General features: G+C 49.8%; 3 protein-coding genes across 4 annotated transcripts in view; 1 reads left to right on the top strand and 2 right to left on the bottom strand.

Annotated features, from left to right (window-relative positions):
* LOC144733738 (uncharacterized) overlaps window positions 1–7,803 on the top strand; it is a 28,204-nt gene extending 20,401 nt beyond the window's left edge. Inside the window, exon 5 of the mRNA XM_078615760.1 lies at window positions 438–7,803. Coding sequence (XP_078471886.1) covers window positions 438–2,059 — 1,622 coding nt within the window. The 3' untranslated portion in view covers window positions 2,060–7,803. The remainder of the gene's footprint in view (window positions 1–437) is intronic.
* A 1,528-nt stretch (window positions 7,804–9,331) lies between these two features.
* On the bottom strand, window positions 9,332–15,047 carry LOC144733621 (uncharacterized). The gene is made up of 2 exons (XM_078615645.1): window positions 14,958–15,047; window positions 9,332–13,057 (listed from the first exon to the last, which is right to left on the bottom strand). The coding sequence occupies exon 2, from the start codon at window positions 13,039–13,041 to the stop codon at window positions 11,680–11,682; it is 1,362 nt and encodes a 453-aa protein (XP_078471771.1). The 5' UTR covers window positions 13,042–13,057; window positions 14,958–15,047; the 3' UTR covers window positions 9,332–11,679.
* A 2,660-nt stretch (window positions 15,048–17,707) lies between these two features.
* Window positions 17,708–27,651, bottom strand: LOC144733622 (uncharacterized). Of its 2 annotated transcripts, none has more exons than XM_078615647.1 (2): window positions 27,540–27,651; window positions 17,708–21,658 (listed from the first exon to the last, which is right to left on the bottom strand). In XM_078615647.1, the coding sequence occupies exon 2, from the start codon at window positions 21,640–21,642 to the stop codon at window positions 20,305–20,307; it is 1,338 nt and encodes a 445-aa protein (XP_078471773.1). In that variant the 5' UTR covers window positions 21,643–21,658; window positions 27,540–27,651; the 3' UTR covers window positions 17,708–20,304. The 2 variants fall into 2 exon arrangements, with proteins under 2 accessions (XP_078471773.1, XP_078471772.1); XM_078615646.1 differs by lacking the exon at window positions 27,540–27,651 and adding an exon at window positions 22,349–22,971.
* Window positions 27,652–27,673: the final 22 nt, after the last annotated feature.

The raw sequence follows: 27,673 nt of genomic DNA, 5'->3' as shown, positions 1-27,673 counted from the left end.
GGTCAAATACTTTTTTCCCTCACTGTACGTTGGCTGGGTCATGTAGCCCGCATGCCCATCCACTGCACGCCCAAGCAGTTTTTGTTTAGCCGTATAGAGGGGTGGCTAAACGGGCGTGGTACGGGCTGGAGATGAGATGGCGCTGATGCGGTACGGGAGGATGAAGCTCGTTTTAACAGTTGTTCAGTATGGCCATGGGGAGTCAGCGATGTACAACGGCAAACACACGATACACACAAACAAACGATAGGAAGTGCAAAACACAAGAAAAGGTAAGCAAGTTGCCAAATGGAAATTGTTTAAGTCCGATTTATCAAGATTGGGCAAGGCAGCAACAATAACAACAGAACAATAGCCAACCGTGCTAATAGGAGGTGCGGGGGAAGGGCAACAAATTAAACACAATAACAAGCAGCAGTTCTAAAAAAATTTGTTAGTCAATCCAGGTGGTGATTTAAAAGTGCATCGTAGCTCCCAGTGGCTTCCTCATACCGGAGAGGAAGAGCGTTCCAGACGTCCGCCAGAAGGAGCAGCAGCATCTGAAAGTGCCACGCGACGCAGCGACGACCATTTTCTTTGTTCTACAGTTAGCAACCGGTGTCCGTGGTTTCTAGCTTCACGACTTGTTTGCGATACTTCACAGGGGTGGGGCGAGGGAGATTCATTTTCCTTCGTGTGCCTCACTCTTTGCCCCAGTGCTAGGACGGGAATGATGAACGAGGGAGGAGAGATCAAGATCTACTGCCCAATCTGCAACTGGGTGGTGATCAGCCTGCCCGCCCTGGAGGACCACATGAAGCGGCACAGGGGCCGGACTGAGTCCGTGCTGTACCAGTGCCCCCACTGCCCGTACAGCACGGACAAAGCGGCCACTCTGATCGGCCACCAGAGGAGCCACGCCGACGAGAAGCCCTACAAGTGTTGGGTGTGCGGTGAAGTTTTTGCGAATTCGGGAGACTTCTGCTCCCATCAGAGCGTGCACATGAAGCGGGTACGACGCAGGAAGTCGATCGTCCCACTGCCCGGAGACGTCTCGCCGGAAGAGAGGATCCGCGCAGGCGAGAGGCCGTATGTGTGCACGGTGTGCGGCAAGGCGTTCGTGCGCTCGGACACCCTCGTCATCCACAGTCGGGTCCACACGGGCGAGAAGCCGTACAAGTGTGCCACGTGCGGCAAGGCATTCAACCAGTCGACGGCGCTCCTCAACCACAAGAGGACCCACACAGGCGAGAAGCCCTACGGGTGCACGGTGTGCGGGAAGCGATTCGCCCAGTCGAGGGTTCTCGTCAAACATGAGAGGACCCACACGGGCGAGAAGCCCTACAAGTGCACCACGTGTGGCAAGTCATTCGCCCAGTCGGGCACCCTGGGCATCCACAAGCGCACCCACACAGGCGAGAGACCGTACACGTGCGACGTGTGCAACAGATCGTTCACGCACTTGGGCAACCTCAAAGTACACAAGAAGACGCACGCGGGCGGGAGGGCGTTCACGTGCCCCACGCGCGGGAAGGCCTCCTCCGAGGCAAGAAGCCTCCGGGCATGCCGGAAGGCCCGCGCGGGCTCGAGCGAGTCAACGCCGCCGGCCCGTCCCCCTCTCCTCCGCCGCCGCGCCCGCGGTAGGGCCAGGCTCCACGAGGGCGTGACTGCCACTGAGGAGGTCGTAACGAGCCTTGGGGGCGAGTGTCCCGCAGCGACCCCCTCTGCGACTCCTTCGGCGACCCCCTCGGCATCGCTAAAATCAGAACACGGAGAGACCCTCAGCTTCGAGACGTGGCCAGGGGTGAAGGTGGAATGCAACGGTGAAGATCCTTCTGCCTCCCTACAGATCATGAAGCAGGAGCGCGAGACTTGGCCAGGGGTGAAAGTAGAACTTGGGGGGGAGGATTCTTCAGTTCTTCTTTCGATCGTGAAGCAGGAACAGGAAAAAAGCCCCGGTTGTCAGAGACGGCTGGGGTTAAGTTGGCACACGGGAGACCGAGTCTCTGCTTTGGGAACAGAAGTTGAGGTCTACGTGGGAAGAGTCAAGGAGGAGGCTCCAAGCAAGCATGTCGAGTGAGAGTAAGTCGTCGACTGGGACCTTTGTTAATTTGGTGGTGTGGGTGGAGGAGAAGCTGATCGAGAAAGATCAATTTAGAAAAAATGCCGTGCGTTACATCAGCCATTCGAAAGCACGAGCGTGTCTGCACGACTGTTATGGCACGCAATGTGGAGGCAATATTTTTTGCTCTGAGAACAGATACACGTGAAGTGAAAACTACGTAGACTCTTTGTTTTATTTTACCAGGTAAGGCCCACCACTGAGCCACGTAGCTCTTTTTAAATCCTTTATATTAAGTTCACTTGCTTGCGCGCTTACGACCGTGCAAATCTTTCGGTCATTTTTTAACCCACTTCCCGTGATCCAATCGAGCACACAGACTCGTTGTGCGTGACAATTTATTTTCGTGAATATTTTTTTCCAAAATTTTCCACTTTTTAGGGAATTTTTTTTTTCATATTTAATTTAAAATACCAATGTGATAAAAATTAAACTCTTACTCAAGAAAAACAGAAATGAATAATAAAATAAAACCGATGCCACGCATATAAAGGATTTATAGTGAAAAACTTTGTTTTTACGGGTTAATTTTTTAGAAGTGACTTGGCCATCACAAATGATACCTCAACGAAGCCGCCTACCATCACGTGGACACTTATAGCAGCAGCCAGTTACTCTCTAAACGCCTGGTGATGTTGATTCTAAATGCATAAGTTCCAATCGTGACAGGGAGTGCAGCAAACGCTGCTCAAAACGTGAACGGATAACATGGCGGTGGTGACGCACACCCGGACACAAGGTCTAGACTTCAAAGGCCCACAGCTGCTGCTTTGTGATAGCAAAATCAAAAGGTGTCCTGACCAATGACGAGCCAAGGAGCGGAATCAAAATAATTCTGGTGCTTTGTGAGAAGACAGAGCCGGAGATGAAAAATGTAGGATATAAGCGAAACGCTAAACCACAGAAGTCTGTTCTGCCAGAGGTAGGCTCCGGGACTTGTCCTCGTGACTGGCAATAATATTGAGCTCTAGACCGGTAGACTCCATGCATCACAGGGAGTTTTTCTTTTAATCTTATTTTCATACGTGTCATTGGGTGAGCCACTTCCAAGCAAAGGCTTGCACTCACAGCATTGCGATACAAGACGTGTGGGAGAGAACTGTGAACAAGACTTTCTACAGCCTACACACACGACCATAGTGTGAGAATCATTCCTATCGTGCTCCGATCAAAGTCAACATCTTTGAAGGAAGACCTAAGGCCACCACTACTCGTGAGTGTGCCCAGTACTTAGTCAACCCACAGGCGAAGGATAGTGAGGGTCGAACCAGAGACTGACACGGAACGATATAACCTGATCTGGAGCGTGTCCACTGAGCAGAGAACGAGACGTACAGACAACTGCTGGATGACTCTCGGAAAGAGGGGGGAAGACATGACGGGCACTGTCTCTCCCAGCCGTTCCTCACTCTGCAAGGGTCAACCGTGTCTGGTGCCAAGGGGGGTGACGCACTGCCGCCGGCGGACGAGCTGCAAGCGATATCTGGCGACGTGACCATCGCGCACATGACTGTAGACGGAGCCAGACCCATCGATCTCTGCTAGCACGGGCACCGCAGTCAGCGTGAGCAGCATGCCGACTCGACAACCACTGCAGCGGTGGACGCAGAGCCTGGCTGGATGCAGTCGAGTAAAATCACATGCCGTGTGCCGACATACACCCACCAACCCAGCGCATCCTGCTGGGGACCTGAGGTGTTTTCGTTTCAAGGAAAGACCGCTATCAAGCCGATCACTGCCTCTGGACCCCAGAACCACCAATAGCAGAGATCGTACGTGAACATAGTCAAACCATACTACCCGCTATAATTATTGGACCTCTTGGTGACTGCCCTCCAACACACACACACACACAATGCACATATCGGTACAAATAAGATTGTTCCGCGGGGTTTTGGTTTCGCATAAGGTTGCCATTCCAAGATGGTGTGTTACTGATTAACTGGTCGTGGAGAAGCATTGTTCTGTCCCTGAAGTTGCATGAATACGGTCGTTTAGCAGTATTTTAGTCATTTGTTTATTTTCATCACGTAATCTTGGTAATTAATGCATTGATGTCATACGGGCCATTGATAAACATCTATTAGCCAAATCTACACACTGGCATGTACGCTATTCTTTCTGGATATTTCTTTAATTGCATAATCATACCAATTCATTGATGTCATACTAGCCATTGATAAGCGTCTATTAGCCAAATCTACGCATTTGCATGTACACTATTGTTTCGGGATATATTTTTCTAATTGCGTAATCGTGTCGTTAAATCCACCACCACCCGACACAGCCAACTAGTAAGGGTTGTCACGTAAACAACATGCCAATTTGTCACTAGAACAGCTTGCAAGTGTGTTGGAGAGCCAAGCCACAACATTTACAATCTGAGTACAACATTTTGCCAGTAATTACAACTAGTTTCATCAGGCGACAGCCATATTTATGGAGAAGTCCACCTTTTCATTCCTTATATAGATGCGTAGATGTGGTGACGAAACTTCTGCGCTCTTGAGTCAACGTATATTATGCTTGCACATTATGCTGGCCCATTGATTTTGTCCTTCCTGTCCATTGTGTGTATTAAAATAGCCGTACCAACGGTAATCCCTATTGAAGTATGGTGGCCTGTATAGGCATGCATTTAAATAATGTATTTGATGATTCGCTTCCACACAGCACTAAGTCGGTAGCTATCCGAACGGTTAAAATTATTTTTATTTCTTTAAATATCGATGGATTCTCTAATTAGTCTTGGCCAGTAGTAGCTAGTTTTGCACAGAACATGATAAAAAATAAATTGAGTGTCCTTGTTGGCACGCGTGTTCTGCTACTGCTGACAGTTGTATTTGGGAGTATTTAATATTTATTTCGTGTTCTTTTAGTCTCGTGCTGATCATTCGCCCTAATTGCCCAACATAGCATTTGCCACAAGTGCAGTTAATCCGATACTCACCTTCTGTTGATAGCTTCGGTAATACCTCTTTTGTACCAGATATTAATTTCTGTATTTTATGTACCGTGCCAAATCTAATTCGAATGTTTTGTTTTTCCAAACATCTGGCTAGTTTATCAGTTACTCCCGCAATGTATGGTATTTTGATCGTTTTAATTACTTGGGAAGTTTCAATGCTCGTGTTATTTGATTTGATTGTGGCATTCAATGCCCTGTTGATTTGTGCATCATTGTAACCGTTCATTTGCAGCGCTTCCTTAACATGTTTAATTTCACTTCTCAGACTATCACCATCTGATACTTTCTTATCCCGATGAATGAACGTCTTGATGAGAGCAGATTTTTGTGTGGGGCGATGGTGTGACTCTGCATTCAGATAGGCGTCGGTGTGCGTTTTCTTTTGGCAAATGCTGTGTTATTTGACCATTTTGACCCCGTCCGAGCAGAATATCCAGAAATGGTAGAGTTCTGTCAGCTTCCACTTCCATGGTGTACTGGATGGATGGGTTTTGCGAGTTGAGATTTAGAAATTCGTTAAGTTTATCTTTGCCGCGTGGCCAGACCACCTTTGTGTCATCCACATCTAAACTAAACAGAGTGTTTTAGTGTACTTGAAGCTATTGCTTTTGTTTCAAAATCTTCCATGTACAAATTCGCTATCACAGGAGATAAAGGAGAGCCCATTGCTGCTCCTAGCAAGAAATAGATGTTCTTTAGACAGTGTTCAGCTAGTCTTGGGATATATTTGGCTAAACCTATGTTCGTTATCAGTGTCGAGTAATTTAATTGACTCGTTTACCGGAACCCTCGTGAAAAGAGAAGTCACATCAAAACTTACGAGGCTATCATTAGAGTTAAGCTTAATATGTTTAATTATATTTCCGAGATGTTCAGAGTTTGTGATGAACGAAGAGGTCCTACCGATGTTGGGCTGTATTTGTTTCCTTACGTATTGTGTTAATTTCTATTTGGCAGAGCCTATTGTACTATGGTTCTTAATGGGACATCAGGTTTGCGAATCTTTGGTAGCCCATAAAGTCATGATGGTTTTGATGCCCTTGGTTTGATCAGGAATTGCTCTTCCTTGTGTAGCCGGTATGGGCTTAATGTAAATGACCCACAAGTATAATTGTGAATGAATATAATAATGACCATGGATTAAGCCCATAGGGTCACGTGGGTGCACAGTAGGCCACGCCCACCAGTAGAGTAATTAATTCAGGGTACAGGACGCCTATTCAGATTCAGGTAGATGCCGTACAGACGCACGAATGCTCCTCAGAAGAACACTTTGAAATAAAGAGTTGCAGTCACACAATCCTATGGTGTCCCTTGGTGGTGGAGTCATCCAATTCTCAGGAGGGCAGATCACAACGCAGAGTATCCACTCATCGCCTCCGAACTCATCTACTATAATTGTTTTTTTTGTACTCATTAACCGGCCTGACCCCTCGTAATGAACACGGGAGGAGAGGGATAGGGCGGGCCGGTTACACTTGGTGCCGTGACTCTTTTCCTGATAAGCCATTGTCATTTGGCAGCCGAGGTTGTGTTGCAGAAAACCCTGGAGGAAATCTTCAAAAGGACTCATCAACTCGGGGACCCATGGGAGGTCAGGAGACCACCGACACATTGCACATAAGGAGGCTGATCAATAGGTTGGACAGGGTCTTGGAGCAGCAGGTACAAGTGTCTGGGATGGGACAACATCTGATGAGAGGAAACCTATTGCGATTACTCAAGGCGTGTGGTGTGTGCTATGAAGAAAACCACACAACACTACTGCACTGCAGTAGGGCCAACTTTTGTTTGTTGTGCTTTGCAGCTGGTCATTGGAAACAGGTTCGCCCCCTACAGAACAGACGGACAGCAGAGGGACCAGGCAATCGAATGTCTTCACATCAGCCGCCGTTAAACTAGATCACTCGCTTCGCAAAGAGGGTCTGTGTGGGTGTTAATAATTCCCTCTAACAGGTTGAAGTCGACGTACACCAATGGCATGCTGAGGTCCAAGGAGCATTGTCGAAGGACCACACACTAGTTATCCAGGGATCTCAGAGAACCCAAGACCTGTATACCAGGAGAGGTAGTTAACATTTCGCCACGGTGGAGTCAACTCTGCTAATTGCAGGTGCGGGGAAATGACAACAAACTAGACACACGACGCTTGCGAGTCGCACAAGTGCGGTGAAGACGTCGGCGGCGGCAAAACGTTGTACTCAGATTGTGATTGTGGATTTACTCTCCAACACACCAGTGTGCTGTACTAGTGTAGAGAAAGTGCATGTGTGGAGACAGTATGTGTGTGGAGACCGTATGTGTGTGGAGACAGTATGTGTGTGGAGACAGTATGTGTGTGGAGACAGTGCGGGTGCAAAGACAGTCCGTGGACTAGCGGTCACGATCGGGAATTACAGGGTTGATAAATAAGACGTCGAGTTGTCGCATGGGGGAATCGCCATGGAAGTTCAGGAATGGGCCAGAGAGTTCAAGAAAGGGGGCATGGCCAGGGGCGGAGTGAGTGATAAAAGGAGGCGACAAGCACGGTTCGGGCTGCCATGGGATCGGGGTCGTCTCCACGCCGTCGCTGTCTTCACACCGTCGCTGTCTTCATGTCGGTGCTGTCTTCGCGTTGCCGTTGTCTTCACATTGTCACGTCGTCGCTGTCTTTGCGTCGTCGTTATTTGCGTGTCATCCCTGTCCAAGTTATCTGCGTGAAGCGCCCTAATCAAAATAAAGAATGCCCTCTATACTTTGTGTCGTCCGAGAGTCATGAAACTAGTTTAGCGTCGGAAATGCACATCTTATACCGTCGGTATATATACTTACCTACAGTTGTGGGCACAGGCCCATAGGGGGTGCCACACTGAGCTGGGGAAGGTTAGAGAGAGCCGGACCGTTGAGGGGCCAGGGTCCCAGACACAAGGTGAGGGGTTGGGGGGTTCTTCCAGAGCCCCCTGGAAGGTTCCAGAGAGGGGGTGGTACCGGGGGCAGAGAGCCCCCGAGAGGTGTATAAAAGAGACACCTCTGGGATAAGTTCGGGGCAGTGTTCCCATGGGTGGAAAAACCCCGATTTTTCCAGCGGCAGGCATCGGGTTTTTTCTTTAATACAATTAAACCCGATTTCGGGGAATTAAAACCTGGTTTAATGAATACGAAACTCTGATAGGCTTAGGCTGCTTCCTCGGTGCTGCTATCATACTTGGAGCCGTCGAGCACGGGATAGTCGTAGAATGCGGGCAGGTTGGTCTTGATGAACACGAGCTTCTCCACAATCGTTAGGCGCCAGTGAGTTCCTTAGCTTGGAATGGATGAAGCCCATTGTTGAGAAGTGCGGTTCTCCCAATCTCAGATTATCGGGTTTAATATAAAAAGACAAACCCGATTGTAAAAAAACCGACTGTGGCACCCTTGAGTGTTCCGAAGAACAGAAGAACAGTCTAGCTAGTACCCTGGGACCCCGGGGCCCGACGTCCTTGTAAGGGCTGGTGCCGAGCGCGGACCAGTGGTCAGGACCCGTACCTTGGCTGGGTCGGGTCAGTTAGCCTCCCCTAGGGCACAGATAGCCGGAGGGCTGAGAGCCAGGATTACTGAGTGTGATGGCACGTTAGCCCGGAGGCTTACCTCCCTAGAGAGTGGGAGTTAGGGGAGTTATGTTGTAGTTTACAAATAAACCGTGTTGCCTCGAAAGACGTCTCAAGTCTCCTGGAACCCACTACACTAGTAACGAATTGGCATGTTCTGTTTACGTGACAAACTTACTAATTGGCGGTGGTGGGTTTAACGACACTTTGATATTTACGCGATCTAACCCATGAAATTTATGGATAGTATTTTTTATTAAGTTGTATGTATGTACTGCTCCTGCATTATATTCTTGGTTCTTTCGGTAAAGTTACATTGTTTGTTTTGCACGCCACAGTGCCGCCACTCTCTTTGTTTGTTTTGGAGGCATTTTTTCTCGTAAACAATATGACCACCAAATCTTTAACGCGGGAGAACCTCCCGTCGTCGCTAAACAACTGTGTTTGTGTTGCTAGGGGGAACTGCCAGTCGGCGTTGCACATGAGCAGATGCGTGCTTTGGCGCGGCTCAGTTATCAAGATGAGCGTACATTGTACAAAGTGTGATTTTCTTAGTTTAGATGGAACCAAGGGCAAAAACAAATAGCAAGTGTTCATCCAGGGACTTAGTTTGTTGTATTTGTGTACTCTGTTGAAACGTAAACCCAATAGTTTGTCAGTTAATATTATTACAAGGCGCACACACAGAGACATACAAACAGCCAAAAAATTACGTTTATAGGTTAGATTTACGGTGCGGTATTTGTTACAGTCCAGTATTACATGCAAATGTACGACGTTTTCTCTTAATTTATGAGGTATTAACGGTGCATCACCCTTTTTGTTGCGTTGAACCGTAACACGTTTCACAACACCGACCGTGCGGGCATTTAAATACGGCGCCGTACACGACTTACGAAACCGTGCTACGTGATGAACGGGAGGGGGGGGGGGGGCGATTCAGATGGAGCCAGAGGTCGCAACCGGGTACCCGATACCCGTACCCTACCCGATACCTGGCTACCCGTACCCGGCTACCCGTACCCGTTTGCGACCCTGGTGCGGCCGGGTACGGGTAGACCGTGAGTCACTCGTGAGTAACCGTTTGTCACTCATTTCCCAACGTCTTGTCTCTTCTCACAATTCAAGTTCCTAGAATCAACCCACCCACGCCTGCAACATGGCTTCATCCCAGAGGTCGCAATCAGGTACCCGATACCCGTACCCTACCCGTACCCGGCCGGGTATGGGTAGGGTACGGCCGGGTACGGGTACCCGTTTGCGACCCTGGTGCGGCCGGGTACGGGTAAGGAATCAAAACCCGTTTGCGACCTCTGGATGGAGCTCATGGAGGGGGTGGGGCGGAGGGGTCACTCGGTGCGCCTCTTCCCCCTGCTGCATGAAACCGGAAGAGCGATGGTGCGGTATGCTACGCTCCTCCGCTTACTGGTCCTCCTGACGCATCATCTGGGCTAGACCACCTGGTGAATGCGAAATTACAGTAGTTTGTCTCTGCATCTACATCGGCAGCCGTACGACAAGAAGAATGTGAAGAAGATGCCAGCATGGACCAGAAGTCGCCAGCATGGACCAGAAGTCGCAAACGGGTTTTGATTCCTTACCCGTACCCGGCCGCACCAGGGTCGCAAACGGGTACCCGTACCCGGCCGTACCCGTACCCTACCCAGCCGTGTACGGTACGGGTATCGGGTACCTGATTGCGACATCTGGGATGAAGCCATGTTGCAGGCGCGGGTGGGTTGATTCTAGGAACTTTAATTGTGAGAAGAGACAAGACGTTGGGAAATGAGAGACAAGATGTTGGGAAATGAGTGACAAACGGTTACTCACCAGTGACTCACGGCCTACCCGTACCCGGCCGCAGCAGGGTCGCAAACGGCTACCCGTACCCGGCCGGGTACGGGTAGCCGGGTAGGGTACGGGTATCGGGTACCCGGTTGCGACCTCTGGCATCGACGCTTCCGTCTCCTTGGTGGTTGTCAAGCAGAGTCCTCAGGTTTCACCCACCCCCGCCCCGACGTTTAGAATCAACATCACCAGGCGTTTAGAGAGTACAGTAAAACCTTGGATTGCGAGTAACTTGGTCTGCGAGTGTTTTGCAAGACGAGCAACATTTTTAAATAAATATAAATTTGATAAACGAGCGAGGTCTTGCAATACGAGTAGTACGCTTTGTCTGCCAAGCGTCACGTGATCACAACTGATATAAGAGTGCTTTGATATACGAGTACTTTGGATTACAAGCACGTTTCCGGAACGAATTATGCTCACAATCCAAGGTTTTACTGTATTTGGTTGCTGCTATAAGTTCTAGATTTGAAGCTTTCGTGACTGTAGGGATTCATACTCTTAGGTTTTTTCAGGAAAGTCACGTAGGGAAAATAAATAAATAAGAAAATTTTATAATACAAATAGTAGAAATTATAATAGAAATAAAATAATAAATATGATGACGGAAGCTTGTGCTGCCTCCGAAACGTCGTGATTTATTATTTTATTTATATTGTTATGTATTTGTATTATTTATTTACTTTCCCCTATGTGACTTTACCGAAAAAACCTAAGAGTATGCTGCTATAAGTGTCCACGTGATCGTAGGCCGCTTCATTGAGGTATCATTTGTGTTGGCCAGGTCGCTTCTGAAAGATAGCTATGTGGCTCAGTGGTGGGCCCTTACCTGGTAAAATAAAAGTCTATGTAGTTCTCACTTCACGTGTATCTGTTCTCAGAAGAAAAAATATTGCCTCCACGTTGTGTACCTTCACAGTCGTGCAGACTCGCTCGTGCTTTCGAACAGCCGTTGTATCGCACGCCATTTTCTCAACATTTCTCTCTCTCGGTCAGCTTCTCGAGTGTTTAATCTCCACTCTAAGAGACCTGCCCCCTCTGTGTAGTGCACCTCCTCCACCCGCGCCACCAAATTAACAAAGGTCCCAGTCGAGGACTCACTCGACATGCTTGATTGGAGCGTCCTCCTTCACGCTTCCCACATAGACCTCAACATCCGTTCCCAAAGCAGAGACTCAGCCACCAGTGTGCCACCTTCACCCCAGCCGCGTCTCACAGCCGGGGCTTTCTTCCCGTTCCCGCTTCACGATCGGTAAGGAGGCAGAAGGATCTTCACCATCACATTCCACCTTCACCCCTGACCACGTCTCGAAGCTGGCGATCCCTCCGCGCTCTCGCTTCACGATCGGAATGGAGGTGGAAGGATCTTCACCGACGCATTCTACCTTGACCCCTGGCAACGTCTCAAAGCTGAGGGTCTCTCCGTATTCTGATGTTAGCGATGCCGAGGGGGTAGCCGAGGGGGTCACCGAGGGGGTTTCCGAGTCGGTTGCCATGAGACCTTCGCCCCCGAGGCTCGCCACGACCTCCCCAGCGGCAGTCCCACCCTTGTGGAGCCCGGTCCGCCCGCGGGCGCAGCGGCGGAGGAGGGGGGTACGAGCCGGCGGCGTCGACGCGCTAGAGCCCACGCGGGCCTGCCGGCACGCCCGGAAGCCCCCTGCCTCAGAGGAGGCCTTCCCGCGTGTGGGGCACGTGAGGGACCTCCCACCCGAGTGCGTCTTCTTGTGTACGTGGAGGGTGCCCAAGTGCGTGAACGACCTGCCGCACACGTCGCACGTGTACGGTCTCTCGCCTGTGTGGGTGCGCTTGTGGATGCCCAGGGTGCCCGATTGGGTGAAGGACTTGCCGCACGTGGTGCACTCGTAGGGCCTCTCGCCCGTGTGGGTCCTCTCATGTTTGACGAGAACCTTCGACAGGGCAAATCGCTTCCCGCACACTGTGCACCCGTAGGGCTTCTCACCCGTGTGGGTCCTCTTGTGGTGGATAAGAGCCGTCGATCGGCTGTATGCCTTGCCGCACGTGGCACACTTGTACGGCTTCTCGCCCGTGTGGACCCGAGTGTGGATGACGAGGGTGCTCGGGTGCACGAACGCCTTGCCGCACACGGCGCACACGTACGGCTTCTCGTTCGTGTGGATCCTCTGGTGTTTGAGGAGGTGTTGCGACTGAGTGAAGTCCACCCCGCAGACATTGCAGTGGTATGGCCTCTCGCCCGCGCGGATTCTCTTTTCCGATGAGACGTCTCTTGGCGGTGGGACGATCAACTTCCTGCGTCGCGCCCGATTGATGTGCATGCTTTGATGGGAGCAGTAGTCTTTCGAATTCGCGAAAACTTCATCGCACACCCAGCACTTGTAGAGCTTCTCGTCGGCATGGCTCCTCTGGTGGCCGATCAGAGTGGCCGCTTTGTCCGTGCTGTACGGGCAGTAGGGGCACTGGTACAGCACAGACTCGGTCCGGCGCCTGTGCTGCTTCATGTGGTCCTCAAGGGCGGGCAGGCTGATCACCACCCAGTTGCAGATCGGGCAGTAGATCTTCATCTCTCCTCCCTCGTTCATCGTTCCCGTCTTGGCACTGGGGCAAAGAGTGAGGCATACGAAGGAAAATTAATCTCCCTCGCCCCGCCCCTGCGAAGTATCGCAAACAGGTCGTGAAGCTAGAAACCACCGACACCGGTTGCTAACCGTCGAACAAAGGCAGTGGTCGCCACTGCGTCGCATGTCCCTTTCAGATGTTGCTGCTACTTGTGGCGGCCATCTGGAACGCTCTTCCTCTCCGGTATAAGGAAGCCACTGGGAGCAACGATGCACTTTTAAATCATCATCTAGATTAACAAACTAAATTCTTTAGAATTGCTGCTTGTTGTTGTGTTGTCCTTCCCCTGCACATCCTATTAGCGTGGTTGGCTACTGTTCTGTAGTTATTTTTGCTGCCTTGTCCAATTTGATAGATCGAACTTAAACAATAATTTCCATTTCACGACTTGCCTGCCTTTTGTTCTATTTTGCACTCCTATCGTTTGTTTGTGTGTATCGTGTTTGCGTGTATTGTTTGTGTGTATCGTGTGTTTATGTGTATAGTGTGTTTGCCGTTGTAAATTGCTGACTCCCCATGACCATACTGGACATCTGTGGAAAAGAGCTTCATAGCTCATCGGATTCCTCCTGCAGTCTAAATAAAGATTCTGATTCTGACTGAGTTGATTAGCAGATGCACCACCTGTGCCCCCTACTGTGCAAACTTGCTGCGTTTTAGTCGCCCGGCGCTCTGCTCGTTGTTGTGAGCGTCGCTCCTCTGCCCTCCGTTGTTGCTGGAGGGGGACTGCCTCCAACTGCCCAGTAGCAGCGTCCTTCACGAGCCTCCTGCTCCACAGAGGCCGATCTTGACACCGCTGGTGCCAGTCGTTGGAAAGTCCACTCGGCTCCACATCCTCCCGTACCGCATCAGCGCCATCTCATCTCCAGCCCGTACCACGCCCGGTTCGCCCCCCACTATCGGGCCAAACAGAAGCTGCTTGGGCATGCGCGGTGGCTGGACATGCGGGCTACATGACCCAGTCAATGTAGCCTTGAAGGAGCTCGCCGATGATAGGGACGGTGTCCAGATCTTTCAAGAATTTGTGAGCTCCGCACACTGCGACTCAGCCTGCAGGTTAAACCCACCATGGATCGTAGGCAGGGCCGGCCTGCAAGTTTCAAACCGGCGCAGAAATCTCTCATGGTCTCTCTACTCGCGATTTCGCCCTCGCGATGTCTCACAATCTCCCCCTCACGATCTCCCCCTCACGATCTCCCCCTCACGATCTCCCCCTCACGATCTCCCCCTCACGATCTCCCCCTCACGATCTCCCACTCACGATCTCCCACTCACGATCTCCCACTCACGATCTCCCACTCACGATCTCCCACTCACGATCTCCCACTCACGATCTCCCACTCACGATCTCCCACTCACGATCTCCCACTCACGATCTCCCACTCACAATCTCCCACTCACAATCTCCCACTCACAATCTCCCACTCACAATCTCCCACTCACAATCTCCCACTCACAATCTCCCACTCACAATCTCCCACTCACAATCTCCCACTCACAATCTCCCACTCACAATCTCCCACTCACAATCTCCCTCTCACAATCTCCCACTCACAATTTGCCACTCACAATCTCCCTCTCTCCCACGGTCTCTCTCTCTCACGGCATATCTCCCTCAAAGTCTCTCCAATCACGAACTCCCACGGTCTCTCTCCTCTCGCCGTCTCCCACGATCACTCACAATCTGCCCCCACCTCCCCCTCTCTCACTCCCTCTCACTCTCTCCTTCACGGCCTCTCACCCACGGTCTCTCCACGGTCTCTCCCCCATGGTCTCTCTCCCACGGCCTCTCTACCCCCACGGTCTCTCACCCACGGTCTCTCTCCCACGGCCTCTCCCCCCGGTCTCTCTCCCCGGTCTCTCCCCCACGGTCTCTCACCCAGTCTCTCCCCCACGGCCTCTCTCCCACGGCCTCTCACCCACGGCCTCTCCCCCACGGCCACTCTCCCACGGTCTCTCCCCCACGGTCTCTCACCCACGGCCTCCGCTCCCTCTGTCGAAATCCTTCCGTCGCGTGCGAGTGACGTAGGGGGGGGGGCGCGAGAAAAATGGGAGCATCCGACGCCGGCGTGACGTCACGACCGGTGGACGACGAAGGGACGTGACGATCCGACCGGTGGGGGTGAAGGGACGTGACGTCATGAGAGGTGGGTGGTTGGACGAAGTGACATGATGTCACGACTAGTGGGTGGGGGGGGCGAAGAGACGTGACGATGCGACCGGTGGGCAACGAACAGACGTGACGTCACAGCTCACTTGGCGTGCAAAATATATGCATTATTGCGCGCCCCCCCCAAAAAAAATACAAAAGTCTTTTTATACGTTTTGCATTGTGTACAGTCTGGAAGCTACCCACATGGCACATTTCAAGTTTGTTGCATGTCGGGAAGTACGCTAAACATTTCGAACAGACACATTCACAACTTTGCCTTTTCTATATATGTAGATTATCAGTATATAGTAACACAGTAACACGGTACGTAATATGAAACGAAATTTAGCAACATACAACGGATGACCGCTGCAAAGGAAGATCTTGAGTTTTGATTATAGTGTGCTGATCTTTAAAGGTGCATTGAAAATGTTTGATACTCCTGCTGCAAAGTTTGGTCGTACATGTTATGTAAATCGTTTATTGTTAAATTTGAATCAGTTCCTATGATCATTGTTACATTATTTTGATAGCTTTATTTTGGCGATTTCGAAAACATATGGTTTAGCCACGTTTGTTTGTTGAAGTACAGAGTTAGCCTGATAACTTTAATCTACATTGTCTTATGGTTGTTAGTGTTTGACTTGCATCCCACTGGTATTTTATACACAGCGGTGATATACTGTGTTTTTTTCTGGAAGACTTTGCTGTTTTTTCCTGGATTTTTCTGTTGTGCGTAGTCAGTTTAAGATGTTCTTTGTTCATGTTTTTGTTTGTTGTGGTTGCACCCGAGTCAAGAGCCGCATGGCTCACATGGCTATCTATCTTCTATATAAATAAAAGTAAAAAATTGTGCTTGGGTTTGTGTGGGTTTGTTTGTGGTCGCGTGCTTGGCTCTCCAACGGTGGAGTTTACATAAAAATTAAATAGCAAGGTACCACGCCGTGAGCAAGCGCTATTCCTTTTTCACATCCGTCAAATTTAAATTAGTTAAATTAGCGATTTAGTGCGATTTAGGCCTCGGCAAGGTAAGGTAAAAGGTAAAAACAACGAGTCTACCGTTACCCTACCTTTTACCTTACCACAATACAATCACTCTACCCATAATTTTACCCTTTAGCAAGGTAATGTAAAAGGTCAAAAGCAACGAGCCTGCCTTTACCCTACCTTTTACCCGTACCCCATACAAATTACCCGATTACAGGGTAATTACTGGGGTACTACACATAACAAGTAAATGCTAGGTAGAGCGCTTTATAAATTTATTTCTATAAAAGGGAAATTTGTGAATGTGTGTCTGTTCAAAATGTTTAGCATACTTCCCGACATGCAACAAAGTTGAAATTTGGCATGTGGGTACTTTCCAGACTGTACACCATGCAAAAATTTAATTTTTTTGATCTACTCCATTGGTGGGCGTGGCCTACTGTGCACTCACGTGACCCTATGGGCCCAATCCATGGCCATTATTACTTTCATGCACAATTATATACTTGTGTTTCGATTTAAAGCTTTCGTGACTGCAGGGATTCATCTTCTTGGTTCTTTCGGTAAAGTCACGTAGAAGGGAAATAATGAAAAATAAATTATTATGTTTTATTTGTATTATTTGATTATTTCCCTTCTACGTGACTTTACCGAAAGAACCAAGAAGATAAATTATACTTGTGGTTCATTTACATTAAGCCCATACCGGCTACACAAGGAAGAGTAATACCCGATCAAACCAAGGGCATCAAAACCACCAAGACTTAATGGGCTACCAAAGATTCACAAACCTGATGTCCCATTAAGAATCATAGTTAGCACAATAGGCTCTGCCAAATACAAATTAACACAATACGTAACGAAACAAATACAGCCCAACATCGGTAGGACCTCTTCGTTCATCAAAAACTCTGAACATCTCGTAAGTATAATTAAACATATTAAGCTTAACTCTGATAGCCTCGTAAGTTTTGATGTGACTTCTCTGTTCACGAGGGTTCCGGTAAACGAGTTAATTTAATTATTCGACACTGGTAACGAGCATAGGTTTAGCCAAATATATCCCAAGACTAGCTGAACACTGTCTATTTCTTGTGGAAAGGTGAATTCTATAAACAAAAGGAAGGAGCAGCAATGGGCTCTCCTTTTTCTCCTGTGATAGCGAATTTGTACATGGGAGATTTTGAAACAAAAGCAATACCTTCAAGCACACGAAAACCCTGTTTAGTTTAGATGTGGATGACACATAGGTGGTCTGGCCACACGGCAAAGATACACTTAACGAATTTCTAAATCATTGTGGCAAATGCTATGTTGGGCAAACAGGACGAATGATCATCCAAGACTAATTAGATAATTCATCGACATTGAAAGAAATACTAATTATTTTAACCGTTCAGATAGCTACTAACTTAGTGCTGTGTGGAAGCGAATCATCAAATACATTGTTAAAATGCATACCTATACAGGCCACCATACTTCAATAGGGATTATCGTTGGTACGTCAATTTTAATACACACAATGGACAGGAAGGACAAGATCAATGGGCCAGCATAATGCGCATGCATAATGTACGTTGACTCAAGAGCGAAGAAGCTTCGTCACCACATCTACGTCTCTATATAAGGAACAAATAGGTGGACTTCTCCACAAATCTGGCTGTCGCCTGATGAAACTAGTTGTAATTACTGGCGAAATGTTGTACTCAGATTGTAAATGTTGTTGCTTGGCTCTCAAACACACTGGCAAGCTGTACTAGTGACAAATTGGCATGTTCGGTTTACGTGACAACCCTTACTAGTTGGCTGTGTCGGGTGGTGGTGAGTTTAACGACGTGATTATGCAATTAGAGAAATATATCCCGAAACAGTAGTGTACATGCCAGTGTGTAGATTTGGCTAATAGATACTTGTCAATGGCTAGTATAACATCAATTCATTGGTGTGATTATGCAATTAAAGAAATATCCAGAAACAAAAGTGGACATGCCAGTGGCTAATAGATGCTTATCAATGTCTAGTATTACATCAATGAATTAATTGGCAAAATGACGTGATGAAAAGAAACAAATGACTAAAATACTGCTAAACGACCGTATCCATGCAACTTAAGGGACAGAACAATGCTTCTCCACGACCAGTTAATCAGTAACACACCAGCTTGGAATGGCAACTTTATGCGAAACCAAAACCGCGCGGAACAATCTTATTTGTACCGATATGCGCATTGTGTGTGTGTGTGTTGGAGGGCAGTCACCAAGAGGTCCAATAATTATAGCGGGTAGTATGGTTTGAGTTTGTCCACGTACGATCTCTGCTATTGGTGGTTCTGGGGTCCAGAGGCGGTGATCGGCTTGTTAGCGGTGTGCTTCCTCCTACCGAAAATACCTCAGGTCCCCAGCAAAGTGCGTTGGGTCGGTGGGTGTATGCGAGCTCTGCTTAACAAAGATTTGTGGCATGCAGTAATTGTTACCCAATATATTCTGAGGGTCCTATTAACCTTTGTTCCCCGTCTGTATCGCCAAGGATCCGCGCTTCTTATTCTCAAGTTATGTTTTGATATCCTGATGTTGAATGTATAGCTAAGCTTGTAACTCCACTGCTGAACTTTTAAACTTTCTCCAGCCCGGGCTTGTAATAATTATTACCCGCCCTTAGGTGGACCTCACTGTCTGGTGGAGGCCTCTGGTTCCCTATGGTTCTGTTATTGTTCCTCTCTGGTTTTGTCTTACCCTTTTGAACTGGTTGTCCAAGTTGCGTGTCATTTCCATCTAATATCTGTGTGTTTTCCTTTATTGCGGCTTCTTCCCAGAAGCCAATTTCAGGGCTTTCCCAGGACTCTCATCAGCCCATATTGGAACTTTCTGCCTCACTGCTTTTTTTTCATTATTCCTATGAGGTGATGGTAAATCCAGTTTTACAACTTTCCCAAGACAAGCTTGTAAATAATTAACCTCCAGATGTCTTTTGTTTTGGCGAGGCAGGGGGGGTGCTCCTTTGGTCTTTGTTGTCTCGAGGGAAGAGACAACTCCCTCGAGACAACAGATCTATAAAAACTATTAGATTAAGAATAGGCAAACTCACTCTTAATATGTTTGGAAAAGGGATATAGACAACACAATTCCAGTAGCGCAGTGGTTCTTAACCTGGGGTGCACGCACTCCCTGGGGGTGCGAGATGCCCTTAGTTGGGGGTGTGTGAGAAATGTCCAGATTTTAGTTTTAGAAGGTAAATTATAATCCATAAAACAAATTAAGCACGGGCACTTAAGTACACAACTTACTTTTTTTCATCAAGCCTTGTGTATTCATTTAACACCTCAAGATCGGCAAAGGTCCGGAAAAGGTGTTGCTTCAAAATCTGGTTTGGTGTCTCCTCCGTCGTTGGATGACATGGTGGCGAGATGTTAACTACCTCGTCTGGTATACAGGAGGTCGTGGGTTCAATCCGAACTCTGACACGGCCTGCTGTATATGTGGACTTTGTACGTGTCTCTCTCCCCGTGGTTCACGTGGATTTTTCTCCGGGTCCTCTGGTTTCCCGCCCACCCCCACCACCCGACATTTAGAATCAACATCACCAGGCGTGTAGAGAGTATTTGGCTGCTGCTATAAGTGTCCACGTGATGATAGGCCGCTTCGTTGAGGTATCATTTGTGATGGCGAAGTCGCTTCTAAAAAGAGCTACGTGGCTCAGTGGTGGGCCTTACCTGATAAAATAAAACAAATAGTCTACGTAGATTTTTACTTCACGTGTAGCTGTTCACAGAACAAAAAATATTGCCTCCACGTTGTGTACCTTCACAGTCGTGCAGACGCGCTCGTGCTTTCTAACGGCCGATGTATCACGCGGCATTTTCTAAACATTTCTCTCTCAGTCAGCTTCTCGAGAATTTAATCTCCACTCCACTAGACTTGCCCCCTCTGTGTAGTACACATCCTCCACCCATGCCACCAAATTAACAAAGGTCCCAGTCAAGGACTCGCTCTCACTCGACATGCTTGCTTGGAGCCTCCTCCTTCACTCTTCCCAGGTAGGCCTCAACATCCGTTCCCAAAGCAGAGACTCGGCCATCCGTGTGCCACCTTCACCCCAGCCGCGTCTCACAGCCAGGGCTTTCTGCCTGTTCCTGCTTCACAATCGAGAGGGGAACTGAAAAATCCTCCCCCCCCAGTTCTACTTTCACCCCTGGCCAAGTCTCGGAGCTGGCGATCCCTCCGCGCTCCTGCTTCATGATCGGCAGGGAGGTGGAAGGATCTTCACTGTCGCATTCCACCTTCACCCCTGGCCACGTCTTGAAGCTGAGGGTCTCTCTCCGTTCTGATGTTAGCGATGCCAAGGGAGTCGCCAAAGGTGTCGCCGCAGGACCCTCGCCCCCGAGGCTCGCCACGACCTCCTCAGTGGCAGTCACGCCCTCGTGGAGTCTGGCCCTACCACGGGCGCGGTGGCGGAGGAGGGGGGGACTGGCCGGCGGCGTCGACGCGCTCGAGCCCGTGCGGGCCTGCCGGCACGCCCGGAGGCGCCCTGCCTCAGAGGAGGCCTTCCCACGCGTAGGGCAGGTGAAGAGCCTCCCACCAGAGTGCGTCTTCTTGTGTACATGGAGGGTGCCCAAGTGTGTGAACGATCTGTCGCACACGTCGCACGTGTACGGTCTCTCTCCCGTGTGGGTACGCTTGTGGATGCCCAAGGTTCCCGACTGGGCGAAGGACTTTCCGCACGTGGCGCACCCGTAGGGCTTCTCGCCCGTGTGGGTCCTCTCATGTTTGACAAGAACCCTCGACTGGGCGAATCGCTTCCCGCACACCTTGCACCCGTAGGGCTTCTCGCCCGTGTGGGTCCTCTTGTGGTTGAGAAGCGCCGTCGACTGGTTGAATGCCTTGCCGCACGTGGCACACTTGTACGGCTTCTCGCCCGTGTGGACCCGATTGTGGATGACGAGGTTGTCCGAACGCACGAACGCCTTGCCGCACACGGTGCATGCGTACGGCTTCTCGTTCGTGTGGATTCTCTCGTGGTTGAGGAGGTGGTGCGACTGAGTGAAGTCCTCCCCGCAGACGTTGCAGTGGTAGGGCCTCTCGACCGCGCGGATTCTCTTATCTGGTGAGACGTCTCCTGGCAGTGGGACGATCGACTTCCTGCGTCGTGCCCGATTGATGTGCATGCTCTGATGGGAGCAGAAGTCTCCCGAATTCGCGAAAACTTCATCGCACACCCAGCACTTGAAGAGCTTCTCATCGGCGTGGCTCCTCTGGTGGCCGATCAATGTGGCCGCTTCGTCCGTGCTGTACGGGCAGTGGGGGCACTGGTATAGTACGGACTTGGTCAGGCCCTTGTGCTTTGTCATGTGGTCCTCCAGGGCGGGCAGGCTGATCACCACCCAGTTGCAGATCGGGCAGTAGATCTTCATCTCTCCTCCGTCGTTCATCGTTCCCGTCCTGGCACTGGGGCAAAGAGTGAGGCACACAAACCAAAATTAATTTCCAGCACCCCACCCTGTCCCCGTGAAGTATCGCAAACAAGTCGTGGAGCTAGAAACCACGGACACCGGTTGCTAACCGTCGAACAAAGAAAGTGGTCGTCGCTGCGTCGCCGCGTCGCCTGGGGCTTTCAGATGTTGCTGCTGCTTGTGGTGGACGTCTGGAACGCTCTTCCTCTCCAGTATGAGGAAGCCACTGGGAGCTACGATGCACTTTTAAATCATCATCTAATTTCTTTAGAACTGCTGCTTGTTGTTGTGTTTAATTTGTTGCCCTTCCCCCGCACCTCCAATTAGCGTGGTTACTGATATGTTTTTGCTGCCTTGCCCAATCTCGATAAATCGGACTTAAAACAATTAATTTCCATTTCGCGACTTGCTTACCTTTTGTTGTATTTTGCACTCCTATCGTGTTTGTGTGTATCGTGTTTGTGTGTATCGCTTGTTTGTGTGTATCGTGTTTGTGTGTATCGTGTGTTTGCCGTTGAAAATCGCTGATTCCGCATGGCCATACTGGACATTTGTAGAAAAGAGCTTCAGAGCTCATCGAATTCCTCCTCCTGCAGTCTAAGTAATTATTCTGATTCTGACTGAGATGACTGGCAGATACACCACCTGTGGCCCCTACTGTGCAAAATGTGTGCATTTTAGTCGCCCGGCGCTCTGCTCGTTGTGAGCGTCACTCCTCTGCCCTCCGTTGTTGCTGGAGGGCGACTGCCTCCAACTACCCAGTAGCAGCGTCCTTCACGAGCCTCCTCCAGAGCCCGATCTTGACACCGCTGGTACCAGTCATCGTCAAGTCCACTCAGCTCCACATCCTCCTGTACCACATCACTCCATCTCTTCTCTAGCCCGTACCGCGCCCGTTTAGCCCTCCTCTATCGGGCCAAACAGAAGCTGCTTGGGCGTGCGGTGGCCGGGCATGCGGGCGACATGACCCAGTCAACGTAGCCTTGGAGGAGCTCGCCGATGATAGGGACACAAATCTTTCAAGTATTTGGGAGCTCCTCACACTGCGACTCAGCCTGCAGGTTAAACCCAAGATGGATCGTAGGCAGGGCCGGCCTGCAAGTTTCAAATCGGCGAAGAAATCTCTCATGGTCTCTCTACTCGCAATTTCTCCCTCGCCATGTCTCCCACATTCTCTATATCATGGTCTCTCCTCACAATCTCCCTCACACGATCTCCCTCACACGATCTCCCTCACACGATCTCCCTCCCACGATCTCCCTCACACGATCTCCCTCACACGATCTCCCTCACACGATCTCCCTCACACGATCTCCCTCACACAATCTCCCTCACACAATCTCCCTCTGACAATCTCCCTCTGACAATCTCCCTCTGAGAATCTCCCTCACACAATCTCCCTCACACAATCTCCCTCTGACAATCTCCCTCTGACAATCTCCCTCTGACAATCTCCCTCTGACAATCTCCCTCTGACAATCTCCCTCTGACAATCTCCCTCTGACAATCTCCCTCTCAAAATCTCCCTCACACAATCTCCCTCACACGATCTCCCTCACACGATCTCCCTCACACGATCTCCCTCACACAATCTCCCTCACACAATCTCCCTCTGACAATCTCCCTCTGACAATCTCCCTCTGAGAATCTCCCTCTCAAAATCTCCCTCACACAATCTCCCTCACACAATCTCCCTCTGACAATCTCCCTCACACAATCTCCCTCTGACAATCTCCCTCTCAAAATCTCCCTCACACAATCTCCCTCACACGATCTCCCTCACACGATCTCCCTCACACGATCTCCCTCACACAATCTCCCTCACACAATCTCCCTCACACAATCTCCCTCACACAATCTCCCTCTGACAATCTCCCTCTGACAATCTCCCTCTGAGAATCTCCCTCTGAAAATCTCCCTCACACAATCTCCCTCACACAATCTCCCTCACACAATCTCCCTCACACAATCTCCCTCACACAATCTCCCTCACACAATCTCCCTCACACAATCTCCCTCTCAAAATCTCCCTCACACAATCTCCCTCTGACAATCTCCCTCTCAAAATCTCCCTCACACAATCTCCCTCTGACAATCTCCCTCTCAAAATCTCCCTCACACAATCTCCCTCACACGATCTCCCTCACACGATCTCCCTCACACAATCTCCCTCACACAATCTCCCTCTGACAATCTCCCTCTGACAATCTCCCTCTGACAATCTCCCTCTCAAAATCTCCCTCACACAATCTCCCTCACACAATCTCCCTCTGACAATCTCCCTCTGACAATCTCCCTCTCAAAATCTCCCTCACACAATCTCCCTCTGACAATCTCCCTCTCAAAATCTCCCTCACACGATCTCCCTCACACGATCTCCCTCACACGATCTACCTCACACGATCTCCCTCACACAATCTCCCTCACACAATCTCCCTCTGACAATCTCCCTCTGACAATCTCCCTCTGAGAATCTCCCTCTCAAAATCTCCCTCACACAATCTCCCTCACACAATCTCCCTCACACAATCTCCCTCTGACAATCTCCCTCTGACAATCTCCCTCTGACAATCTCCCTCTGAGAATCTCCCTCTCAAAATCTCCCTCACACAATCTCCCTCACACAATCTCCCTCACACAATCTCCCTCACACAATCTCCCTCACACAATCTCCCTCACACAATCTCCCTCTGACAATCTCCCTCTCAAAATCTCCCTCACACAATCTCCCTCTAACAATCTCCCTCTCAAAATCTCCCTCACACAATCTCCCTCACACAATCTCCCTCACACAATCTCCCTCACACAATCTCCCTCTGACAATCTCCCTCTCAAAATCTCCCTCACACAATCTCCCTCTGACAATCTCCCTCTCAAAATCTCCCTCACACAATCTCCCTCTCAAAATCTCCCTCACACAATCTCCCTCACACGATCTCCCTCACACGATCTCCCTCACACAATCTCCCTCACACAATCTCCCTCACACAATCTCCCTCACACAATCTCCCTCTGACAATCTCCCTCTGACAATCTCCCTCTGAGAATCTCCCTCACACAATCTCCCTCACACAATCTCCCTCTGACAATCTCCCTCTGACAATCTCCCTCTCAAAATCTCCCTCACACAATCTCCCTCTGACAATCTCCCTCTCAAAATCTCCCTCACACGATCTCCCTCACAAGATCTCCCTCACACGATCTCCCTCACACAATCTCCCTCACACAATCTCCCTCTGACAATCTCCCTCTGACAATCTCCCTCTGAGAATCTCCCTCACACAATCTCCCTCACACAATCTCCCTCACACAATCTCCCTCACACAATCTCCCTCACACAATCTCCCTCACACAATCTCCCTCACACGATCTCCCTCACACAATCTCCCTCACACAATCTCCCTCACACAATCTCCCTCACACAATCTCCCTCACACAATCTCCCTCTGACAATCTCCCTCTGACAATCTCCCTCTGAGAATCTCCCTCACACAATCTCCCTCACACAATCTCCCTCTGACAATCTCCCTCTGACAATCTCCCTCTCAAAATCTCCCTCACACAATCTCCCTCTGACAATCTCCCTCTCAAAATCTCCCTCACACGATCTCCCTCACAAGATCTCCCTCACACGATCTCCCTCACACAATCTCCCTCACACAATCTCCCTCACACAATCTCCCTCTGACAATCTCCCTCTCAAAATCTCCCTCACACAATCTCCCTCTGACAATCTCCCTCTCAAAATCTCCCTCACACAATCTCCCTCTCAAAATCTCCCTCACACAATCTCCCTCACACGATCTCCCTCACACGATCTCCCTCACACAATCTCCCTCACACAATCTCCCTCACACAATCTCCCTCACACAATCTCCCTCTGACAATCTCCCTCTGACAATCTCCCTCTGAGAATCTCCCTCACACAATCTCCCTCACACAATCTCCCTCTGACAATCTCCCTCTGACAATCTCCCTCTCAAAATCTCCCTCACACAATCTCCCTCTGACAATCTCCCTCTCAAAATCTCCCTCACACGATCTCCCTCACAAGATCTCCCTCACACGATCTCCCTCACACAATCTCCCTCACACAATCTCCCTCTGACAATCTCCCTCTGACAATCTCCCTCTGAGAATCTCCCTCACACAATCTCCCTCACACAATCTCCCTCACACAATCTCCCTCACACAATCTCCCTCACACAATCTCCCTCACACAATCTCCCTCACACGATCTCCCTCACACAATCTCCCTCACACAATCTCCCTCACACAATCTCCCTCACACAATCTCCCTCACACAATCTCCCTCTGACAATCTCCCTCTGACAATCTCCCTCTGAGAATCTCCCTCACACAATCTCCCTCACACAATCTCCCTCTGACAATCTCCCTCTGACAATCTCCCTCTCAAAATCTCCCTCACACAATCTCCCTCTGACAATCTCCCTCTCAAAATCTCCCTCACACGATCTCCCTCACAAGATCTCCCTCACACGATCTCCCTCACACAATCTCCCTCACACAATCTCCCTCTGACAATCTCCCTCTGACAATCTCCCTCTGAGAATCTCCCTCACACAATCTCCCTCACACAATCTCCCTCACACAATCTCCCTCACACAATCTCCCTCACACAATCTCCCTCTGACAATCTCCCTCTGACAATCTCCCTCTGAGAATCTCCCTCTCAAAATCTCCCTCACACAATCTCCCTCACACAATCTCCCTCACACAATCTCCCTCACACAATCTCCCTCTGACAATCTCCCTCTCAAAATCTCCCTCACACAATCTCCCTCTAACAATCTCCCTCTCAAAATCTCCCTCACACAATCTCCCTCACACGATCTCCCTCACACGATCTCCCTCACACGATCTCCCTCACACAATCTCCCTCACACAATCTCCCTCACACAATCTCCCTCTGACAATCTCCCTCTGACAATCTCCCTCTGAGAATCTCCCTCACACAATCTCCCTCACACAATCTCCCTCACACAATCTCCCTCACACAATCTCCCTCACACAATCTCCCTCTGACAATCTCCCTCTGACAATCTCCCTCTGAGAATCTCCCTCTCAAAATCTCCCTCACACAATCTCCCTCACACAATCTCCCTCACACAATCTCCCTCACACAATCTCCCTCTGACAATCTCCCTCTCAAAATCTCCCTCACACAATCTCCCTCTAACAATCTCCCTCTCAAAATCTCCCTCACACAATCTCCCTCACACGATCTCCCTCACACGATCTCCCTCACACGATCTCCCTCACACAATCTCCCTCACACAATCTCCCTCACACAATCTCCCTCTGACAATCTCCCTCTGACAATCTCCCTCTGAGAATCTCCCTCTCAAAATCTCCCTCACACAATCTCCCTCACACAATCTCCCTCACACAATCTCCCTCTGACAATCTCCCTCTGACAATCTCCCTCTCAAAATCTCCCTCACACGATCTCCCTCACACGATCTCCCTCACACAATCTCCCTCACACAATCTCCCTCTGACAATCTCCCTCTGACAATCTCCCTCTGAGAATCTCCCTCTCAAAATCTCCCTCACACAATCTCCCTCACACAATCTCCCTCACACAATCTCCCTCTGACAATCTCCCTCTGACAATCTCCCTCTCAAAATCTCCCTCACACGATCTCCCTCACACGATCTCCCTCACACAATCTCCCTCACACAATCTCCCTCTCAAAATCTCCCTCTCACAATCTCCCACGGCCTCACCCTCTCTATTACCCACGGTCTCTCTCCCGCGGTCTCTCTCCGACGGTCTCTCCACTCACGAACTCCCAAGGGCTCTCTCCCTCTATCTCTCACGGTCTCCCACGATCACTCACGATCTGCCCCACCTCCCACTCTCTCACTCCCTCTCGCTCTCTCCTTCACGGTCTCTCCCCCACGGCGCACCGCTCCCTCTCCGTCGGATTCCGCGTGCGAGTGACGTGGGGGGGGCAAAGTGGGAGCAAGTAGCGCCGGCGTGACG

This window comes from Lampetra planeri, chromosome 48, assembly GCF_965212315.1.
Source record: "Lampetra planeri chromosome 48, kcLamPlan1.2.h2, whole genome shotgun sequence".
In the NCBI taxonomy this organism is placed as follows: Eukaryota; Metazoa; Chordata; class Hyperoartia; order Petromyzontiformes; family Petromyzontidae; genus Lampetra; species Lampetra planeri.
The sequence above is the reverse complement of the archived record's forward strand: the minus strand, read 5'-3'. Positions and strand labels throughout refer to the sequence as shown.